Here is a 22,800-nt window from a genome sequence, read left to right on the forward strand (position 1 = left end):
TCATAATTCTAATAAATTTTGTCAAACACTGCCTAACATAAGAATCATTCCTAGTGTTCAATAACTGACTGCCCCTTCCATTTCCTTCGGAGAGACTATCCCCTTCAAAATGACCAAAAACTGACTGGCTGTACGTTTGATAGAGGAATAGTCATTAGAAACTTGTGAAATACCTTCTTACCTTTCTCGACAGTCACCCATCTATCTGATTTGATCCTGCTGTGTCATCACTTTTTTAAATCTACTAACCATCTCACTCTGTACCTCTCATATGTCCTTAATAATATTACCCCAAAAATAAAGGGAATTTAGTAAACTAAACTACCTTTCATTACTGACCAAATGTAATATTAAACTGCCAAAAAATCACAAAAATCTTAAATAAAATCAACCACTTTGATTAACAATTAAAACAACTCCTCTTCAATAAATTCCTGAAGAAAAAATAAACCTTCTCCAGAGCCAACTACACACAGGACTCCCTGAAATGAAAACACAGCTCCTTTTTTTAAAAAAAAGTGCAGCTTTCCAAAAAATATCTTTTGCAGTATAAAAACAGATTCCCTTTAAAACATATATAGGTATTTTAGCTTCTAAATTTAGAATGGGAGAAAAATCTTCAGCCATTCATCTGAAGGTCTCCGAAAATTGTTTTAATAAAAGTTCAATTGAAATAGAATCACGATTAACTCTTGCAATTTTTAAAACAAAAACTCACTTTAACGCGTAAAGTTTTTTTTGAGTTTCTAAATTGAGAATAAACAAAAAATTCAGCCATTCACTGTAGTCCCCTGAAAAGTTTGTTAAAAAAAGCCCGTTTGGAGAGAAGAAAAAGCTAGTTTTCTGTTTAATAAAATGTGAGGCTGGATGAACACAGCAGGCCAAGCAGCATCTCAGGAGCACAAAAGCTGACGTTTCGGGCCTAGACCCTTCATCAGAGAGGGGGATGGGGGGAGGGAACTGGAATAAATAGGGAGAGAGGGGGAGGCGGACCGAAGATGGAGAGTAAAGAAGATAGGTGGAGAGGGTGTAGGTGGGGAGGTAGGGAGGGGATAGGTCAGTCCAGGGAAGACGGACAGGTCAAGGAGGTGGGATGAGGTTAGTAGGTAGCTGGGGGTGCGGCTTGGGGTGGGAGGAAGGGATGGGTGAGAGGAAGAACCGGTTAGGGAGGCAGAGACAGGTTGGACTGGTTTTGGGATGCAGTGGGTGGGGGGGAAGAGCTGGGCTGGTTGTGTGGTGCAGTGGGGGGAGGGGATGAACTGGGCTGGTTTAGGGATGCAGTGGGGGAAGGGGAGATTTTGAAACTGGTGAAGTCCACATTGATACCATATGGCTGCAGGGTTCCCAGGCGGAATATGAGTTGCTGTTCCTGCAACCTTCGGGTGGCATCATTGTGGCAGTGCAGGAGGCCCATGATGGACATGTCATCAAGAGAATGGGAGGGGGAGTGGAAATGGTTTGCGACTGGGAGGTGCAGTTGTTTGTTGCGAACTGAGCGGAGGTGTTCTGCAAAGCGGTCCCCAAGCCTCCGCTTGGTTTCCCCAATGTAGAGAAAGCCGCACCGGGTACAGTGGATGCAGTATACCACATTGGCAGATGTGCAGGTGAACCTCTGCTTAATGTGGAATGTCATCTTGGGGCCTGGGATGGGGGTGAGGGAGGAGGTGTGGGGACAAGTGTAGCATTTCCTGCGGTTGCAGGGGAAGGTGCCGGGTGTGGTGGGGTTGGAGGGCAGTGTGGAGCGAACAAGGGAGTCACGGAGAGAGTGGTCTCTCCGGAAAGCAGACAGGGGTGGGGATGGAAAAATGTCTTGGGTGGTGGGGTCGGATTGTAAATGGCGGAAGTGTCGGAGGATAATGCGTTGTATCCGGAGGTTGGTAGGGTGGTGTGTGAGAACGAGGGGGATCCTCTTGGGGCGGTTGTGGCGGGGGCGGGGTGTGAGGGATGTGTCGCGGGAAATGCGGGAGACGCGGTCAAGGGCGTTCTCAATCACCGTGGGGGGGAAGTTGCGGTCCTTAAAGAACTTGGACATCTGGGATGTGCGGGAGTGGAATGTCTTATCGTGGGAGCAGATGCGGCGGAGGCGGAGGAATTGGGAATAGGGGATGGAATTTTTGCAGGAGGGTGGGTGGGAGGAGGTGTATTCTAGGTAGCTGTGGGAGTCGGTGGGCTTGAAATGGACATCAGTTACAAGCTGGTTGCCTGAGATGGAGACTGAGAGGTCCAGGAAGGTGAGGGATGTGCTGGAGATGGCCCAGGTGAACTGAAGGTTGGGGTGGAAGGTGTTGGTGAAGTGGATGAACTGTTCGAGCTCCTCTGGGGAGCAAGAGGCGGCGCCGATACAGTCATCAATGTACCGGAGGAAGAGGTGGGGTTTGGGGCCTGTGTAGGTGCGGAAGATGGACTGTTCCACGTAACCTACAAAGAGGCAGGCATAGCTGGGGCCCATGCGGGTGCCCATGGCCACCCCCTTAGTCTGTAGGAAGTGGGAGGAGTCAAAAGAGAAGTTGTTGAGTGTGAGGACGAGTTCCGCTAGGCGGATGAGAGTGTCGGTGGAGGGGGCCTGGTCGGGCCTACGGGACAGGAAGAAGCGGAGGGCCTAGAGGCCATCTCCATGTGGAATGCAGGTGTACAGGGACTGGACGTCCATGGTGAATATGAGGTGTTGGGGGCCAGGGAATTGGAAGTCCTGGAGGAGGTGGAGGGCGTGGGTGGTGTCACGGACATAGGTGGGGAGTTCCTGGACCAAAGGGGAGAAAATGGAGTCCAGATAGGTGGAGATGAGTTCGGTGGGGCAGGAGCAGGCTGAGACGATGGGTCGACCAGGGCAGGCAGGTTTGTGGATTTTGGGAAGGAGATAGAAACGGGCCGTGCGGGGTTGGGGAACAATGAGGTTGGAGGCTGTGGGTGGGAGGTCCCCTGAGGTGATGAGGTCATGAATGGTGTTGGAGATGATGGTTTGGTGCTCGGGTGTGGGGTCATGATCGAGGAGGCGGTAGGAGGTGGTGTCGGAGAGTTGGCGTCTGGCCTCGGCGATGTAGAGGTCAGTACGCCATACTACCACTGCGCCACCCTTGTCTGCGGGTTTGATGGTGAGGTTGGGGTTGGAGCGGAGGGAGCGGAGGGCTGCCCGTTCTGCGGGGGAGAGGTTGGAGTGGGTGAGAGGGGTGGAGAGGTTGAGGCGGTTAATGTCTCGACGGCAGTTGGAGATGAAGAGGTCGAGGGAGGGTAGGAGGCCTGGGGGTGGTGGCCAGGAGGAGGACTTGTGTTGGAAGCGGGTGAAGGGGTCAGTGGAAGGAGGGTTGGGTTCCCAGTTGAAGAAGTAGGCATGGAGGCGAAGACGGCGGAAAAACTGCTCTATGTCCGACCGGCGAAGACGGCGGTAGTATGGCGTACTGACCTCTACATCGCCGAGGCCAGACGCCAACTCTCCGACACCACCTCCTACCGCCTCGATCATGACCCCACACCCGAGCACCAAACCATCATCTCCAACACCATTCATGACCTCATCACCTCAGGGGACCTCCCACCCACAGCCTCCAACCTCATTGTTCCCCAACCCCGCACGGCCCGTTTCTATCTCCTTCCCAAAATCCACAAACCTGCCTGCCCTGGTCGACCCATCGTCTCAGCCTGCTCCTGCCCCACCGAACTCATCTCCACCTATCTGGACTCCATTTTCTCCCCTTTGGTCCAGGAACTCCCCACCTATGTCCGTGACACCACCCACGCCCTCCACCTCCTCCAGGACTTCCAATTCCCTGGCCCCCAACACCTCATATTCACCATGGACGTCCAGTCCCTGTACACCTGCATTCCACATGGAGATGGCCTCTAGGCCCTCCGCTTCTTCCTGTCCCGCAGGCCCGACCAGGCCCCCTCCACCGACACTCTCATCCGCCTAGCGGAACTCGTCCTCACACTCAACAACTTCTCTTTTGACTCCTCCCACTTCCTACAGACTAAGGGGGTGGCCATGGGCACCCGCATGGGCCCCAGCTATGCCTGCCTCTTTGTAGGTTACGTGGAACAGTCCATCTTCCGCACCTACACAGGCCCCAAACCCCACCTCTTCCTCCGGTACATTGATGACTGTATCGGCGCCGCCTCTTGCTCCCCAGAGGAGCTCGAACAGTTCATCCACTTCACCAACACCTTCCACCCCAACCTTCAGTTCACCTGGGCCATCTCCAGCACATCCCTCACCTTCCTGGACCTCTCAGTCTCCATCTCAGGCAACCAGCTTGTAACTGATGTCCATTTCAAGCCCACCGACTCCCACAGCTACCTAGAATACACCTCCTCCCACCCACCCTCCTGCAAAAATTCCATCCCCTATTCCCAATTCCTCCGCCTCCGCCGCATCTGCTCCCACGATAAGACATTCCACTCCCGCACATCCCAGATGTCCAAGTTCTTTAAGGACCGCAACTTCCCCCCCACGGTGATTGAGAACGCCCTTGACCGCGTCTCCCGCATTTCCCGCGACACATCCCTCACACCCCGCCCCCGCCACAACCGCCCCAAGAGGATCCCCCTCGTTCTCACACACCACCCTACCAACCTCCGGATACAACGCATTATCCTCCGACACTTCCGCCATTTACAATCCGACCCCACCACCCAAGACATTTTTCCATCCCCACCCCTGTCTGCTTTCCGGAGAGACCACTCTCTCCGTGACTCCCTTGTTCGCTCCACACTGCCCTCCAACCCCACCACACCCGGCACCTTCCCCTGCAACCGCAGGAAATGCTACACTTGTCCCCACACCTCCTCCCTCACCCCCATCCCAGGCCCCAAGATGACATTCCACATTAAGCAGAGGTTCACCTGCACATCTGCCAATGTGGTATACTGCATCCACTGTACCCGGTGTGGCTTCCTCTACATTGGGGAAACCAAGCGGAGGCTTGGGGACCGCTTTGCAGAACACCTCCGCTCAGTTCGCAACAAACAACTGCACCTCCCAGTCGCAAACCATTTCCACTCCCCCTCCCATTCTCTTGATGACATGTCCATCATGGGCCTCCTGCACTGCCACAATGATGCCACCCGAAGGTTGCAGGAACAGCAACTCATATTCCGCCTGGGAACCCTGCAGCCATATGGTATCAATGTGGACTTCACCAGTTTCAAAATCTCCCCTTCCCCCACTGCATCCCTAAACCAGCCCAGTTCATCCCCTCCCCCCACTGCACCACACAACCAGCCCAGCTCTTCCCCCCCACCCACTGCATCCCAAAACCAGTCCAACCTGTCTCTGCCTCCCTAACCGGTTCTTCCTCTCACCCATCCCTTCCTCCCACCCCAAGCCGCACCCCCAGCTACCTACTAACCTCATCCCACCTCCTTGACCTGTCCGTCTTCCCTGGACTGACCTATCCCCTCCCTACCTCCCCACCCACACCTTCTCCACCTATCTTCTTTACTCTCCATCTTCGGTCCGCCTCCCCCTCTCTCCCTATTTATTCCAGTTCCCTCCCCCCATCCCCCTCTCTGATGAAGGGTCTAGGCCCGAAACGTCAGCTTTTGTGCTCCTGAGATGCTGCTTGGCCTGCTGTGTTCATCCAGCCTCACATTTTATTATCTTGAAATCTCCAGCATCTGCAGTTCCCATTATCTCTAGTTTTCTGTTTGTTTTTTTTTATTCTGGTTTTGTTTTTTTCCGAATGTTAACGAAGCAAAATGAATAAAAATCTCATTTGTGAAATATAATAAATGTAATGAGTATTATAAATCTTTAAGCCTAGAATCCCAGGAGCAGCTGCAAAATCCTCCCTGGAACAACTTGCATCTTGTATATAATGTACACTGCTGCTATTATGCTATTACATCCTTTATAATAGACGTTAACATTTTCCTAATGACAGATGTTAAGCTAATTGGCCTATTATTACCTTTTCATTTGTCTCTGTTCCTTTTTAAATAAGGGTGTTACATTTAGCAGTTTTCCGATCTTCTGCGACCTTTTGCAGAATCTAAGGGTTCTTGGAAGATTGAGTGTATTCACTTTCTTTAGACCTGATGGGATGCATTCTAGGATATTAGGGGACTTATTGGCCTTTAACCCGATTAGTTTTCCTTACGTTTTCCTCTCCAGTGATAGTTATCCCCAACTGAAAGTACCACCTGCACTCTCGAGCAGTGAATTCTATACCTTATTTAAGTTGCTGCATGAGAAAAGAGAAAAAAGAAATCACAAAACTACAACTTGTAAACATCATTTTGGATCATATGGCAGTGTGCTAATGCCACATACAATGGACTAGTTTCCTTTGCAGCTGCTACTTGTATTTATCTCTGTTTACTGAAATACATTCCATGGTCTGGCAGATAGTGTAAAGTTTTGTTTAAAACAGCTGAGCTAAAGGAGGAAATATTGGGATGAGTGACTTAACAGCTTGGACGAAAGCCTAGGTTTTGAAGACGGAAAGGTGAGATGCAGAATAGATTTGTGAGGAAGAAAATTCTAGAATGTAGTGTTTATTTGGCTGAAGAATTAGCTGTCGTTAAGTGAGGTGAACAGACGGAGACGCACACGGCGGTGGAGAGTTTGGGGCAGCAGCACAGGACAGTTCCATAGGAGGTCACAGAGGGAAGAGGGAGTGAGGCCATTAAGAAATCTAAACACAAGAATAAGAATTTTACATTGGAGGAAGAGCGGTTTGGAGGCAATATCAAAGGCTGTAATGAAGTAGAGGTGGAAATTGAGTACAGCTGAAAAAATACACATGAACTTGAGAGATAGTAACACCTCAGAGGACTTTGGAGAGGTAAGGGAGGTTGGGCAGCAAAGTGGCTTAGTGGTTAGCACTGCTGCATCATGGTGCCAGGGACCCAGGTTTGATACCAACCTATGTGGAGTTTGCACATTCTCCTCCAGTCTGCATGGGTTTCCTCCCAGTGCTCCAGTTTCCTCCCATATCTAAAGAAGGTGAACTGACCATGCCAAATTGCCCTATAATATCCAGGAATGTGCAGGCTAGGTAGGTTAGCCATGAAGAGTTTGGCCTTACAGGGATAGCGTAGGGGTAGTTTGGTCTGGGTGCGATTGTCTTCACAGGGTTGGTGCAAACTCGATGTGCCAAATGGCCTCTTTCCACACTTATTCCAGTGAAATAGAGTATTTTGGGCCAAGCAAAGAGGAAGTTGCTTGGAAGAGGTAGGAGAAATGGTTGGATATGACTTTGTCCATAGTTGAGGTGACAAGAGTATGGACATCACACCAAATGATGAATTAAACAGGTAGATGTGAATATTGGTAGGTAGTTTTGTATGGAGGAGTATGTTTAAGGAGACCAGGAAAGCACTGAAGAGACAAAAGAAAGATGAAGATTGAAAGCACTGAAAATGAGAAATCACTCAGAGCAAAGTTGAAGAAAGGGCATTGTGATTAGAAGTGGGACCAGACGGGGCAATGTAATATGAGGATTTGAAATGACAAGTATGAAGGATGGAACAAGGTGATCCAAAGAAGAGAAAATAGCATGGGGGTGTATTGATTATGGACCTGAATGCTGCCTGGGAAGATGGAAAGTATGGGCAAGCAGGGAAGCCTGAAGCAAGGGATCAAGTGTCACCACTCATGAGTCAAATTTCTGTCAAGGCCAGTGATTATCATCCAAAAGCTTTGTTCTGGAGGGAGATCTACAAGTGGTGGCCGGGCAATGTTGAGAACTGATGTTGGTTGTGGCATTGGATAAAAGGATAAACATTTGCGAGTGAGAGTATTACAGGGGTTTGACTAGCCATTAGACCTCAGTAGGTACTCTGGGAAGGTCAGCAAGAGAAAAGGCTGGAGCAGTTGCAGTTTCAATAAAGAGACATAAGATGACCTGTTATTAGGCCCTTCATAAAATGATAGGAAGAAGCTGTGGACTTATCCAAGGGTAATGCAGTATGGAACAGTGGCCAGAAAGCAAAGGACCCAAGAAAACAAAATATGAAATGGAATTACATTGTGACAGGAAAGGGAGGAGACAGGTTCAGAATAGAAGCCTCGAGTCAAGTGGAGCAGCCAAAAGGATCGGACTGATAAAATTGTCCTGTTTTTCCCTTTCAGTTGATTTCTGTTGTTTTGATTTTTTTATTTTAAATCTTAAAGCCAAATGCTGGTGCTGCCCCCATTCCAAGGTGAAGGACATGGTGCACAGCTGTTGGAGACAGTCCAGAAGTTTTACACAAGAGACCCTGCTGTACTGGACATTACTGGTTAGTGACTTCATTGAAACTTGTTCAGCCTTTTTTAAGCAAAACAAAGAGTACGGTGTTGAGGATATTCACATTTAGAGCACGTGAAAATATCAGTGTCCATAGGACTCCATGCCCTTTCTCCTGCACAAGGAACATAGTTGGAATTTCTAGCCTCGCTTATATAGCCGTAGAGGCATGGGATGAGGATGTGGGTTTGAAGTGTTTTTTTTTGTTAACCGTCAGCTCTTGTTGATAAGCATTTGTGGACAGATTATTTTTGGCCAGCATCAGTTGCTAAGCCTTAATGAGTTGCTACAGTATATGTTATACGCTGCCAATGTAGAGCAGCAGCAGCAATGGATAGAATAATTGATTAGGGTGCTGGATGTGGTGCCAATCAAGTGAGCTGCTTTGTCCTGGATGATGTCAAGCTGCTTGAGTGTTGTTGGGGCTGCACCCGTCCAGACAAGTGGGGAGTATTCCATCGCACTCCTGACTTGTGCCTCGTAGACGGTGGACAGGCTTTGGGAGTCAGGATGTAAGTTACTCCAGAATTCCTAGCCTCAGACCTGCTGTTGTAGCCATAGTATTTATGTTGCTTGTCCACTTCAAGTTTCTGATTATAGGTATAAGAGTCGTATGCCAAGAGTCTAACCAAAGTCGTAACTTTGGATTACTTATGACTTTGGTTATACCATTGGCATGTTATGTTTACATTTATCACGTTATTTCCAGTCATTTGGTTAGTCTCCAATTTTAATTTTTTGTAATTGTCTCTCTCCCTCATTTAATGGGATTGTAGGTCATCCCTTCACCTGTTATTCAGGCCATTGACATTTATTCTCACTGCCTAACACTTCGGATCGTCTGCAGGGACTTATTATTCAACACTCCACTCACACCGTTTGTGTGATCTTTTGATTTCTCTGCCCATAAAATCTGTGTTCAGCATGCTTCTCTCACTTCACCTGATGAAGGAGCCATGCCCTGAAAGCTTGTGATTTCAAATAAGCCTGTTGGACTGTAACCTGGTGACATATTACTTCTGACTTTGTCCACCCCAGTCCAACACTGGTACCTCCGCATCATGGTATTTGTGTGGCACTGGTGTCACTTGGCACATCAGTCTAAGCCTGAATGTTATCCAGGTCTTGCTACATGTGGGCAAGGACTACTTCACTGATTATTTTGGGAAGCTGTACATTGCAGTCACGATTTGCTAATGTAGCAGCACCTATAGAGACATTCAGTTGTTTTAGACAACAAATGGTACATAATCCTGAGCAAGGAATTCTGCAATGGAATTTGTTGGGTTGAATGACCTACCATTATTTCAGCTTGCAGTAATTTCTGTTCCAAATCCTGCATTTTTATGGGTATTTGTTTTGGAATTTCAGCTGAAGAGCCATCTGAGGATTTTGTGAAACTACGAGATTTTGTTCTCGCCAAACTGTGCCAGGAGCTCCAAGCCTTTGTACCTGAAAAACTCAAGAAAGGATTCAGTGCTGAAATGATAGAAGACGCCCGAAGAACTTGGAAGATAAATAAGGTAATGGCTGTCTAGAACATTTACAGACAATATTCTGGATTTCAGACTGCATCAGACTAAGTGAATCTCACACCTTCATTGTCTGTGTACGCTCTGATGCAGTCACCTACACACTTCGAGGTGCTGCCTTTCAGGTTAAACTGAGAGTTCATCTGACCCTCGGGTGGTGGAAAAAAAAACACTGCGTGGTCGTATTTGGAAGAGGAGCAGGGAGGCCTTCCCAGTGACCTGACCAATAGTTCAAAAAGCCACAAAAATTCTTTTTTAACAGATGTGGACTCCAGTTTCAGAAACACCTATTTCACCCCTTGCGCTCCCCTTTCCTGCCCACCCAACTTACTATCCAGTTATGTTTCCTCTTAAATAAAATGCCTGATATTCTGTAGTAATCTTCCAGTAAGAATCTTTTTGATGGTATTCTGAGAATTCACACGCATTACATCTGTCAATATCTTTGTCAATATCCTTAAGGGAAAATGAGGGACACAGAAAGCTGAAAGAGCCAGCTGACCTTTTCTGAGTCATGTTTGTGTATGGCGACAAAATCTTGAAACGGCACAGATACAAGGAGTGTAGTCTGAACATAATCAATCACTCCTTCCTAAAATGCCCTCTCTGCTCTCAAATATGGCACAACTTTAAGATACCTGCGCTGGACGGCAGCCTTAGTTTCGTGTGCTCATTTTAAATGTTTTCTTATCAGTCTGTTTAGAGCTGTCATTACTCACTTGGTGGGATTTGAACCCAAGCCTCCTGGCTGAGTGGTACAGACATTCCTACTGCCCGTAAGAGCCCCCTCCTATACGTGGTTTATTGTTTCACAAAGCTGTTACTCCAATTTAGCTAGTTAATTTACTGCAAAGCCGATCTCTCAATTACACCCTTAGCCATGTTGTGTAATAGTCATTCTTCTATGTTAGTTGGAAGCTGACTCTAACAAAAATTATTTTCAATAGACCATTGAGCCACATTACAGAAAGTGTCTTGCCAGGAAATCAAGGTGGGTTCAGGAAAGACAGGAACTTTTGCAACATGATCTTCAGCCTTCAGCAAATACAAAAGAAACATCACTCACAACAGCTTTACTGTGCTTTTGACCTGACAAAGGCCTTTGACGGAGAGAGGTCCTGTAGGAATTCGTAGCCTAACTTGACTGTCCTTGTCAAGCTATAGCAGTTTCACAACGTAGTGAAGGCCAGATCACTGGTGAATGCACTGATTCCTCTGAGGTAACAAGTGGCATAAAGCACAGTCCCTGTGCCTTTCAGTGCATTTTCTTTTACTGCTGTGCTTTCTGGACCGTTCAATGGGAGTATTGATGGAATATCAGAACATAGTAATCTCTTCAGTTTGAGATGACTGAAATCCTCAACTAAGGTATGAGAGATGATGACAGGAGAATTGCTGTTCACTGATGATTGCGCTTTTGTCTCTCACTGTGAGCATGGCATTCAAAGGATCATGGACCGCTTTACAAAAGCAGCTGATGACTGTGGGCTAATCGTCAACTTAAGACAGAGACAGTCCAACAAATGCCACCAGGTTCTGACTGTACCACCAACTATAACCATCAATGATACAATCATGAAGACTGTAGATGACTTCATCTGTCTCAGAAGCACAATTCCTAGAAATATCTGCCTTGACAGTGAGTTGGCAAATAGTATTACACAAGACATTGTGGAGGAAACACAACATCAAACTTGCGTAAAACTTGCTGTGATAATACTTAGTCTTCTATATGCCTGTAAGATTTGGCCTTCCAATGCCGGACATATTAAGAAGTTGGACAGGTTCCATATGAGATGTATTCAGAACATTATGGGTATCACACGGTGGGAAAAAATGCCCAACAGTGAGAAACTTCCAAGAGCATAAATGTCTGGAAATAAAGTTCACCATCATTAGAGCCTAGGTCAGATGGATTGGGCATGCAGCATGTGTGACTGACAGTAAGAATCCCAAAGGTGGTCATCACTTAAACTTCGCCTACCTCATAGAGGTAATCTCAAAGATAAAGGTTCAAAGACTCCTCAAAGGTGAACCTCTGGAAATGTGGTACGTCCATCACTGATTGGAGAAAAGTGCACAAGAACCGCCTGAAGAGTGAGGTCAAGTAGCAGCCTTGCTTCCTTCAAATAGCGAGGTATATAGGCAGCTAAGTACAAAACACAAGACATTGCCACCAGTATCAGACTATTTATCTGTGCCCACAGAGTGGAAAGCTCTGATCGGCTGCATTCAGCCTCCACAGCTACAACAGAATGCACAGTAGGTTGTAGACCAGTTATACATCGTTTGAGTGAGTAGGCAAAAATCTGAAGTATAACATAGGAAAATGTAAAGTTCACTTTTGCAGAGAATGACGGTAGAAGGATCTCTGTTCTAGCGCATGCGTCACACAGTTATATGTAGGTAGAGCGTGTAATAAAGAAGGCTAATGGAGTGCTGTCTTTTATTATGAGAGGAATTGAATATAAAAGTAAAGATATTCTGTGCTTCAGTTATTGAGGGCATTGGTTGAGACCACATCATGAATATTGTGTGCTGTTTTGGTCGTCTTATTTAAGGAAGCATGTATATGCGGGCAATTCAGAGGAGGTTTACAGCATTGATACTGGAATACTTGATACCTAGACACCACCTTTGAGAAGTACCGTCAATGCTGTTTGAGACATATTCTCTGTATTATCCGGGAGGGCAAGCATTCTAATGTCAGCATCCTTGATGCAGCCAGTAACGCCAACATCGTGGCCATAATCATCTAAAACCAACTCCATTGGCCTGGCCCATACTGAGGATGCTGGAGTCCTGACAACCAAAAAAAGTCTTTCACCCACCTCAAGGAAGGCAATCAATCAAGAGGAGGACAAAGGAAGTGTTTCGAGACTCTCTTTAAATTCCCCAAGAAATGAAATATAGACATCAATGCCTAGGAGATGTATGATTAGAAGAAGCCAACTTGGAGGACACTGCTCTATAATGGGACTCAATTCTTTGAAGACATCTGTTGGTTAAGAGGAACTACAGAAAACGGATGGGAGAAAGGAACGCCAGCAATCTCAAGACCAAGAATGACTTCCACCTTCCAGAAGCACCTACCAATGTGTGGTCAGAGATGCAGCCCGAGGATTGGGCTCATTGGTTTCACGGACCCACAGAATCCGTGACCACCAATATTTCCTCGGTGGTCAGTCATAGTTGCTAGTGAGTGACTGACGATGATGATGACCAGGAAAGAGGGAAAATTTGGCCAGACTGGGCTTTTATTTCACTGCAGTCTAGCAAAGTAAAGGGTGACTTGATTGTTTATATAAGATGGTCTTAACGTGGTGGATGCAGAAATAATATTTCTTGTGGGTAAGCCCAGGACTTAAGGGGTGCTGTTTTAAAAACTTGGATTGTCCTTTTAGAATGCATATCAGGATTTTTTTTTTTACTGAAGATTGTGCAAATTTGGTACTCTCTGCATCGCAATAAGGTCAAAATGGAGCTATTGAGTATTCTTAAGGCAGAGGTAAATTTCTGTTATGCAGTAGAATCCAAATTTATTGTGGGTAGATGGGAATGTGAAAATCGGTACACAGATCAGCCATAATCTTATTGAATGACAGAGTAAGCTCCGGGGCCAAATGGTCTGTTTCTGCTCCCAATCTGTACATTTGTACGATTCCGTGCACATAAGAGGCCCTCTTCAGTAACAAAGGGAAACCTAAGCAATAAAATCTGAAGTGACCGGAGGATTCCTTTTTGATGTGCAGGTTTCTAGTATTAAGCATTTCTGTTCTGTTGCCAAATAGGGTATGCATATGGTCATGCTTCATATAAGCATTGAATCTTTCAGTACAGGAGGAGGCTGTTCATTGCATCATGTCCATATTGGCTCTCTGCAGAGCAGCTCATCTAGTTTTGCCGTGCTGCTTTTCATTTAGATAAGTACCCATTGGCAGTATGGTGCCTGGCCTTAGGCAGACTACTCCAGTTAAGGCTAAAGCAGTATTCTATAAAGGTTCATTGTAACTGTTTATTTATAGAACCACTTTTTCAACTTCACATGCCATCTTCAACTGTTTGTTCAGATATATCTCTAGGATCCCTACATCTCTTTTAGAATTGCACCTTTTATTTCATGTAGTTTCTCTTCCTTTATAGAAAGCTGTAACACTTCTTTGCATTAAATTTAATGAGCTACGTTGTTATGGATCAGACCAGACCCCTGCAAAATATTTTAAGGTAATACAGACCCTTACTTTTTCTTATTTTAAAGATTGGTGTGAGGTGCCATGTTCCAGATATGATGCAACGTATACTGTATGATGGTCAAGCTACTTGACATTAAGCAAAACTCAATTATTTAAACACTGTAGTTAAAATACAAAGAAAATAGAGTAATTTAGAATAATACCATAACCAGATAATAGATACAGTACCTAATGCTAATTAATTGTTCAAATATAAACACACCCTTGGCAAAAAGACAAAATTCAAACACAGATACATGCAGTTGTCCAATTCAGGAGGAAGAAACATCAAGAGAAAATTCAGAGTGTGTTGCAGCCAAGAGACAGTTGTTGAAGCCTCCAACTCTTTTGAGACCCCAAACAGTTTCTGACTTACTAAAGAAACCAAAAACCAGAAATCTGGAGCTGAGAGAGCTGGCTCTTCTATTGTTCAAACCCTTCTTTTTTTTTAAAAAATAAGTGAGGCCTTAAGGTGTACTCTAGTGATTCTAGTAGACTGCTCGGCACCTCTGCCTTACAAGCTCTCTTCAAAAACAAAACCAGAACAATATAACCTTTTTAAAGTGACAGCATTGGGCAGCACGGTGGCTCAGTTGTTATCACTGCAGCCTCACAGTGCTAGGGACCCAGGTTCAGTTCCAGCCTCGGGTAACTGTCTGTGTGGAGTTTGCACATTCTCCCTGTTTCTGCATGGGTTTCCTCCGGGTGCTCCGGATTCTTCCCACAGTCCAAAGATGTGCAGGCTAGGTAGATGGGCCATGCTAAATTGCCCGTAGTGTTCAGGGGTGTGTGGGTTATAGGGGGATGGGTCTGGGTGGGATGCTCCAAGGGGCAGTGTGGACCTGTTGGGCAAAAGGGCCTAAATCCACACTGTAGGGAATCTAATCATTATCATCTGTCTAACCAGTAAACTTGTCATGTTCTTTTGAAATCTGTCACTTTCATGCTTGCAGCTCACGTACTTCCAGATTTTGCCATTCACAAATTTTAAAACTGCCTGCACACACACATGTAATCAAAATCATGGCTCCTAACTGATCCCTGGGGATGTCATTATAATCTACATTCCTCCAGTTCAAAAAAAAGCTATTCACCTCTATGGTTTTCCGAAGCTTGGCCAGTTTTATCTATGCAGCCACTATCCCTTTCATTATACGAGTTTTGATTTTGACAAGAAGCCTAGTTTATGGCAGTTTATCAAATGCCTTTGGAGGTCCATGTACACCACATTTAACTGCATTACCCTTATCAAAAAATTTCAGGTTAGTTCGACATAGTTTGACTTTAATAAACCCATGCTGACCTCCCTTACTTAATTCCATGTTTATTTAAGTTGCGTTGTTTCCTGAATGCATTGTCACCTTTTAAAGCTGATCTACAAATCTGAATGTTCCCAGCGGAGTGTAGATTTGTAAGGTTTTCTAGTTTTCCTTTTTTGACAGTGAATGCATTGTTGTTGGGAGCAACACAGGTCACCAAAGAAATATTCTGGGAGACAGTCTGCTGTCTGTGTGGTTCATTGTGATTTGCTTTTTTCTTTCTTAACTCTGTCATAGTCACAGAGTCATAGTATCAAACAGCACAGAAATAAATCTTCCAGTCCAACTCATCCACGCCGACCAGTTTTCCCAAACTAAACCAATCCCCTTTTCCTATGTTTAGCCCATATCCGTCTAAACCTTTCCTATTCCTGTGCCTGTCCAAAGTATTTTACGCGTGTCACTGTACCCTCATCAACCACTTCCTCCGGCAGTTCATTTCACCATAAAATTATGCCTTCTAGTTTTGAACTCCCCTATCGTAGGGAAAAGACCTTTGCTATTCACCTTATCTATGCCGCTCATGATTTTATAAACCTCTAAGAGCACTCCCCTCAATCTCCTATACTCCAGTGAAAGAAGTCCCAGCCTATTCAGCTTCTCGTTATAATTCAAACCTTCAGTCCTGGCAACATGCTTGTAAATCTTTTCTGCACCTTCTCCAATTAATAATATCCTTCCTTTAATGTCAGCCATGGTGAATATTCTTCATTTCATTCAAATGTGACTTGAAGGCATGAGCTTCATAAAATGCTTTAGAATACACGAGGCAGACATTCACTAAAACTACACACTGGTCAAAGTTACAGTCTTCCACACTGGGTTGTAATTACTGTGGTTGCATTTCAAATTCCTTAAATATTTAAATAGGATTTGTGCTTCCTTTCAGATTTCAGTACCCTTAAAAAGGCAAAATTTTGTCAGTTAAAAGGCAGCCGTTTCATCGGATGGAAGGTCTGGAATGTTAACCTGAAGTATTAATACCGTTTTCCTCTCCACAGATGCTGCCAGACCTGCTGAGTATTTCCAGGACTTTTTTTATTTCTGATTTCCAGCATCTGGAGTTTTTTGCTTCTGGTGTAGCCTGTTTGGATTCAGGCAAGTTATAACAGTGATTCACAATCTCATTGCTCCCTGATCTGCCATAAGATCTCTTGGGTGTGTTGAGGGAGTGTCCTGCAACAATGAAAAGACTGACATGCCAGGTGGAGATGTCTTGAAGAAATTTTGCATCCAAGACAGCTGGCTGTATTGCTCACGTTACTGTTGATGTTAGATTTTATATATAAAGAATATCATTCCCTGATTGCACATGGTCTCCCAGGCTCATCTATAGATTCAGCACAAGTGGGTACAGCATCACCTTAATTTGCAGAGTTGGACACTGAGTCCCACCTAGCTCCTACCCCATTTCCTCTTCCCACTGTCCTGTACATGCTCTTTGCCTTTACTGTGACCCTCAGTCCTCATGCCAATTTCAAACCAGAATTTTTAATCTCCTGTTTACTTAGGCAGTCTACATTGATATATTGGGTGCTGTTTTTCAAGCACTAGTTCAACAAGTGATTGGGTGCCTGCCAGTTAAACACAATCTATCGAGTTTCCTGTTGCAGTTGTGGGGAGGCAATGATGTAATGGTAATTTCACTGGATGAGTGACCCCACCTGGGTTCTGGGGACAGGGGCCAAATCCCATTATGGCAGATGGTGCGATGATTTGTGCCTTTGGGGGATTTGTCTATCCTGGTTACCTTGAATAGGGGCTGTTGTAAATCTGGTGAAAAGGTGTCTGCTCCATGAAAAACAAAGTGAATAGCTTTGGATATTTTTTAAATTAGACAAAAGCATGAATGGGCGGAGTCATCACAGACCCTAGGTTTTAGTTATGCTTTCACTTGTTAAAGTTGAGGTTGTGGAGTTGAAACTGCTAGCTACAGTTCTGTCTGTGGTGCTGAAAAAGCTTCAGTTCTCTGTCTGCTGCTAGATTCATTATTGGTGTACCTTTGCTTGGACTGGAGGAGATAGCAAGTGAGCAAATCTGTTTTGCTGAATTTGCCTCTGCCAAGGGTATGTTTATAGGATGCTTATGTATTGGAACAGTTACGAATGGTACTTTTATAATATTATTTTGTTAAGTGGTTTGAATGTTAAAGTTATGCCATTTTTCTTTGTTTGCATTCTAACTGTTGTGTAAAAATGAAATGTATTTTGCAAAGAGCCGAGTAGTCTGACCAATGAAATCACATCTGGAAAGCAGCATCTTACACTTGCCTTTAGATAAGATTAAATTTATAGTCTAAGCTATGTCCTTGATATGTTTTGAGGGAACTTTGTCTGATCCATAATAATGGTCAAATTTGAACTAAATAAAAAGTAGTCTAATGACTGATGTGATCACTGTCAGTTTTCATAAAAACTCATCTGCCTCACTAATGTCCTTTTTAGGGAAGGAAACTGCCATCCTTACCTGGTCTGGTCTAGGTATGACTCTAGACCCACACAAAATTGACTCTTAACTGTTCTCTGGGCAATAACTGCTAGCCTAGCCAGGGGCACCCACGTCTTGTGAACAAATAAAACACAGTAGTAGTCCTGTTCTTTTTTTTAAAAGTGCTGCCATTTCTATACTAATGAGCTAAAGCTTCAATGACATTGAGACTCTAATGAAAACCTTTTGGAAACCTTTCAGCATCACTCACGGCGAGTATACGAGATTCTCCGGTTGCGTGTGACCAACATGAGTGATCCAGTGCAAAGCAGCGAGTACAGATTGGATGTGAAACGCAGGCTTGCTATTCCTTTTAAGGTATTTGAAATGATAAAGAACAGGTGTTAAGCAATGATTTTCGAGGTGGAGGTGAGAGAGAGCAGATAGGAAAGGGATGAATGGAAACACAGGTGGGAGGGAGCGGTTTGAATACCAGAGTAAAATATCAGGCTCATCCATTCTGCATGCCTGACTGTGTTTAAATGTAAATGCTGGATGTAGTAGGGAATCAAAGGAGAGGGAAGAATGTTAAAAGATTTTCTGTGCTGTGTCCTTTCTGGTCCCAAGAGCAGACACCTCTTCTGTGAGAGCTTCATTACATTTCTTGTTTAATTCTTCCAGAAAAATAAGAAGGAAGCAACACGTCTTTCCCGGTTGATGCCAGAAGACTGGCTAGCACAGCAAGCAGAGATGAGCGTGAGCCAAGAGCAGGAGTACTTGGAGGAGACTTACCAGACCACTCTGGAACAATACCGACGTATTCTGGAGCGCTTAGCACGTGTTTGAATTCAGTTGCAAATCTTGCTCTTGTCTTGATGCGAGAGTTCAGATTAGTCAGCTGGGGATTGCAATATTGCTGCATTGTTGAAGGAACTGTTCCTAATCACAATAAGTAAATGGTTTTTCCATTGAAATTGGAGCACTCAATGTGAAGCCTTTCTCTGCTGTTGTGTACAGTTTGCTAAACATCAATCAGACACCAAGACAAACATCTTTTTAAAATGTGTATATATAGAAGCACTGTACTATATATTTTTAAAGACATTTATTCAATTTTACTCCTGGGATCTTCAGCCATACTTAATGGCATTCTATGATTTTGGTGGGAGGATAAGGCCAATAGACTCACTTTAGCAGAGAAAGGCACTGCTTTCTTTTGGCATTGGACAAAAGCAAATTAAAAACTTCATTTTATCTGATTGCTGAATATTCAAGCTTCCAAAATAAACAAATCAGTTGAGTCTTTATTTTGTATCACTGTTTACCTGAGAAAGATAAATATACCAAACTTTTTTTCCCTGTAAACAGTGCGGTATTCTCAATGGCATTGTTAATACACTTGACTGTTTGTTTGAATTCTACCACCATTAGTTTGTAAAGTTTAAAAAGTATATATCATACATACATATATGACAGGTGAGGGAAACTGTACCGTACCTCTGTAGTGTGGTAACAATGCTGATAAAGACAGTTTCAACACTTGGCAATAATCAGCACCAAAACTGCAGTTTGCTCAATTCAGAAATACATCTGACATAGCATGTCACTTCCATCAACTTCTCAATGATCCTTTTGGATTTAGGACCTTAGAGTTGTACAGTGCAGGAACAGACCCTTTAGTCCAACTTGTCCATGCCAACCAGGTATCCTAAATTAATTTGCCAGCATTTAGACCATATCCCTCTAAACCCTTCCTACATCTACCCATCCCAGATTCCTCTGGCAGCTCATTCCATGCGTGAAAAAGTTGTCCTCAAGTCCCTTTTAAATCTTTCCCCTCTCACCTTAAACCTATACCCTCTAGTTTTGGACTCCCCTAACTTGTATTGATATTCTGTAGAGAGCATTTATTCTGTATCTCCCTTAGGCAGCACCTTCCAAACTTGTAACCTGTACCACCTGGAATGATAAAGACAGCTGAGGCATAGGAACACTGCTACCTGCAAGTTCCCCTTCCAAGCTACACATCATCCTGACTTGAAAATACAACATTATTCCTTCACTCGGTCAAACTCTGTGTCCTAGGTAGCAGTAACTGCTATTTAGCAGGTCAGTTTCTGAAAGCATAAGAAATCTATCCAATACTTCAAAGAACAAAACTGTAGCCCTCAAAAAGTATTAGAATTTTTAAATGAGAGATATGATGAATAGGTTTGTGGATGATACAAAATTAGGAAATATCGTTGATAGCAAAGAAGCTGATCAAAAATTACACAGGGATCTCAATCAGGTGGGGAAGTGGGCTGAGGATTGGCAAATACACTTCAATACAGATAAGTGTGAGGTGTTGCATTTTGGAAAGTCAAACCAAGGTAGGTCTTATACAGTAAATGGCAAGGTCCTGAGGAGTGCTATGGAACGGAGGGACCTAGGAGTGTGAGTACAAGTATGTAGTTTATTAAGAAGTGGCATCACAGATGAACAGCATGGTGAAGAAGGTATTTAGCATGCTGGCCTTCATTGATGAAGGCATTGAGTATAGGAGGTGGGACATAGAACAGTACAGCACAGAACAGGCCCTTCAGCCCACAATGTTGTGCCGACCATTGATCCTCATGTATGTACCCTCAAATTTCTGTGACCATATACATGTCCAGCAGTCTCTTAAATGACCCCAATGACCTTGCTTCCACAACTGCTGCTGGCAACGCATTCCATGCTCTCACAACTCTCTGCGTAAAGAACCTGCCTCTGACATCCCCTCTATACTTTCCACCAACCAGCTTAAAACTATGACCCCTCGTGCTAGCCATTTCTGCCCTGGGAAATAGTCTCTGGCTATCAACTCTATCTATGCCTCTCATTATCTTGTATACCTCAATTAGGTCCCCTCTCCTCCTCCTTTTCTCCAATGAAAAGAGACCGAGCTCAGTCAACCTCTCTTCATAAGATAAGCCCTCCAGTCCAGGCAGCATCCTGGTAAACCTCCTCTGAACCCTCTCCAAAGCATCCACATCTTTCCTATAATAGGGCGCCCAGAACTGGACGCAGTATTCCAAGTGCGGTCTAACCAAAGTTTTATAGAGCTGCAACAAGATCTCACGACTCTTAAACTCAATCCCCCTGTTAATGAAAGCCAAAACACCATATGCTTTCTTAACAACCCTGTCCACTTGGGTGGCCATTTTAAGGGATCTATGTATCTGCACACCAAGATCCCTCTGTTCCTCCACGCTGCCAAGAATCCTATCGTTAATCCTGTACTCAGCTTTCAAATTCGACCTTCCAAAATGCATCACCTCGCATTTATCCAGGTTGAACTCCATCTGCCACCTCTCAGCCCATCTCTGCATCCTGTCATGACGTTATGTTACAGGTGTATAAGTCATTGGTGAGGCCACAGTTGGAGTGTTGTGTACAGTTTTGGTAACCCTGTTATAGGAAGACATAGTTAAACTGGAAAGTGTGCCAAGAAGATTTACGAGGATGTTGCCAGGACTAGTTGCCTGAGTGTTAGGGAGGTTGGCCAGGATAGGACTTGATTCCTTGGAACTTAGAATGCATGGTGACCTTATTGAGGTGTATAAAATCATGAGGGGCATAGAATGTACATCGTCTTTTTCCCAGGGATGGGGAATTGAAAAGTAGAGGGCATAGGTTTAAGGTGAGAGAGGATAGATTTAAGAAGGACCTGAGGGGCATCCTCTTCGTGCAGAGTGGTGCGTGTATGGAATGACCTGCCAGAGAAAGTGGTTGAAACAGGTACAATAGCCACATTTGGATAGGTATGTGGATGAGAAGGGTTTAGAGGGATATGAACCAAATATGGGCAATTGGAACTCACTGAGTGGGCACCATGGTCATCATGGACCAGTTTGGGCTGAAGGGCCTGTTTCCATGCTTTATTACTCTGACTCTTGGAGCTCCCTCTCTAACGGCACTGCGATCTACCTACACCACATAATATTGTAGTGGTTTAAGAAGGCAGTTCACTACCTGCTTCTCAAACAAACAATTAGGAATGAGCAAAAAGAGCTGGTCTTGCCAGGGCTGCTCAATACCTGGCATTTTTTTTTTGAAAAAGTACTACATGTTTCTTTGAAAAAAAGTAAACAATTTTGCACCTTCCCGTATTATAGTGCAGCCTTCATACACCTTACTTTTGCAGACTCCTTTATAGTAATAAATCAGGGTACATTATATTTAATCCCTGCATCTAAGTCATGAATCGGCAAATGACTGTGATCTATCTTGTTGTGTTGAAACAAGTGCAGTGAGTACCCATGTTCTTTTTGTCTTTAGGTAACTATCAATCAACATTAGGAAGGGTGACCAGACCCAAAATGTTAACTCTGAATTCTCTTCAACAGATGCTGCATTCTCTGTGGCAAAACCTCTGACAATCAGAACCCACTTGTGAACCAATCAGTACTCTCCACTCAAACTGTATAAAAACTGGCTTTCCACTTTATTGGTATTCTTACAAAATGTTCTGACAAGTGCAAAATGAAAAGCTTTGACAACGTGAGATAACAAGGTGTAGAGCTGGATGAACACAGCAGACTAAGCAGCGTTAGAGGAGCAGGAAGGCTGATGTCTTGGGCCTAGACCCTTTAGATATTTCAGAAATGGGGGGGGTTGGGGGTTCTGAAATAAATAGGGAGAGAGGGGGAGGCGGATAAAAGATTCTCCAGCATTTTGCAGTTCCTACTATCTCTGAAACAGCTTTGACAAAGTGTATCTTTTTCCATCAATGTTCAGTGCATGTAAGTGATTTGCCTCAATTGCTCCCTTTGGTAATGAGTTTCATATCCTAACCACTCTTTAGGTCAAGAGTGTACTATTCCCTATTGGATTTATTAGTGACTATCTGGCATTTACAGTCCCTAGGTTTGGATTGTTCACAGTGGAAGCATCTCTTTGTCTACCCATCAAACCCTTGAATAATTTTAAAGATCCATATGAAACATCATGCATTTTCTCTTCAAAAGAGTCCCAGTCAGTTCAGTTGGTACTTGTACCTGCTTAATTTTGGTATATTCTTTGTTTCACTTTCTGTACCTCT

At 44.4% G+C, this 22,800-nt stretch overlaps 1 protein-coding gene across 3 annotated transcripts in view; it reads left to right on the forward strand.

The window, feature by feature from the left end:
• The window catches only part of hat1 (histone acetyltransferase 1), a 52,320-nt gene extending 33,278 nt beyond the window's left edge, over positions 1-19,042 (forward strand). For 2 of the 3 annotated variants that reach the window (XM_059643466.1, XM_059643465.1), the window contains exons 8-12: positions 8,111-8,217; positions 9,597-9,748; positions 13,901-13,981; positions 17,997-18,113; positions 18,417-19,042. In XM_059643466.1, coding sequence (XP_059499449.1) covers positions 8,111-8,217; positions 9,597-9,748; positions 13,901-13,981; positions 17,997-18,113; positions 18,417-18,581 — 622 coding nt within the window. In that variant the 3' untranslated portion in view covers positions 18,582-19,042. The remainder of the gene's footprint in view (positions 1-8,110; positions 8,218-9,596; positions 9,749-13,900; positions 13,982-17,996; positions 18,114-18,416) is intronic. The other variant, XM_048523300.1, reaches the window with a different exon arrangement.
• The last annotated feature ends 3,758 nt before the right edge of the window (positions 19,043-22,800 follow it).

The sequence above is a fragment of the Stegostoma tigrinum genome, chromosome X, assembly GCF_030684315.1.
Source record: "Stegostoma tigrinum isolate sSteTig4 chromosome X, sSteTig4.hap1, whole genome shotgun sequence".
NCBI classification, from domain to species: Eukaryota; Metazoa; Chordata; class Chondrichthyes; order Orectolobiformes; family Stegostomatidae; genus Stegostoma; species Stegostoma tigrinum.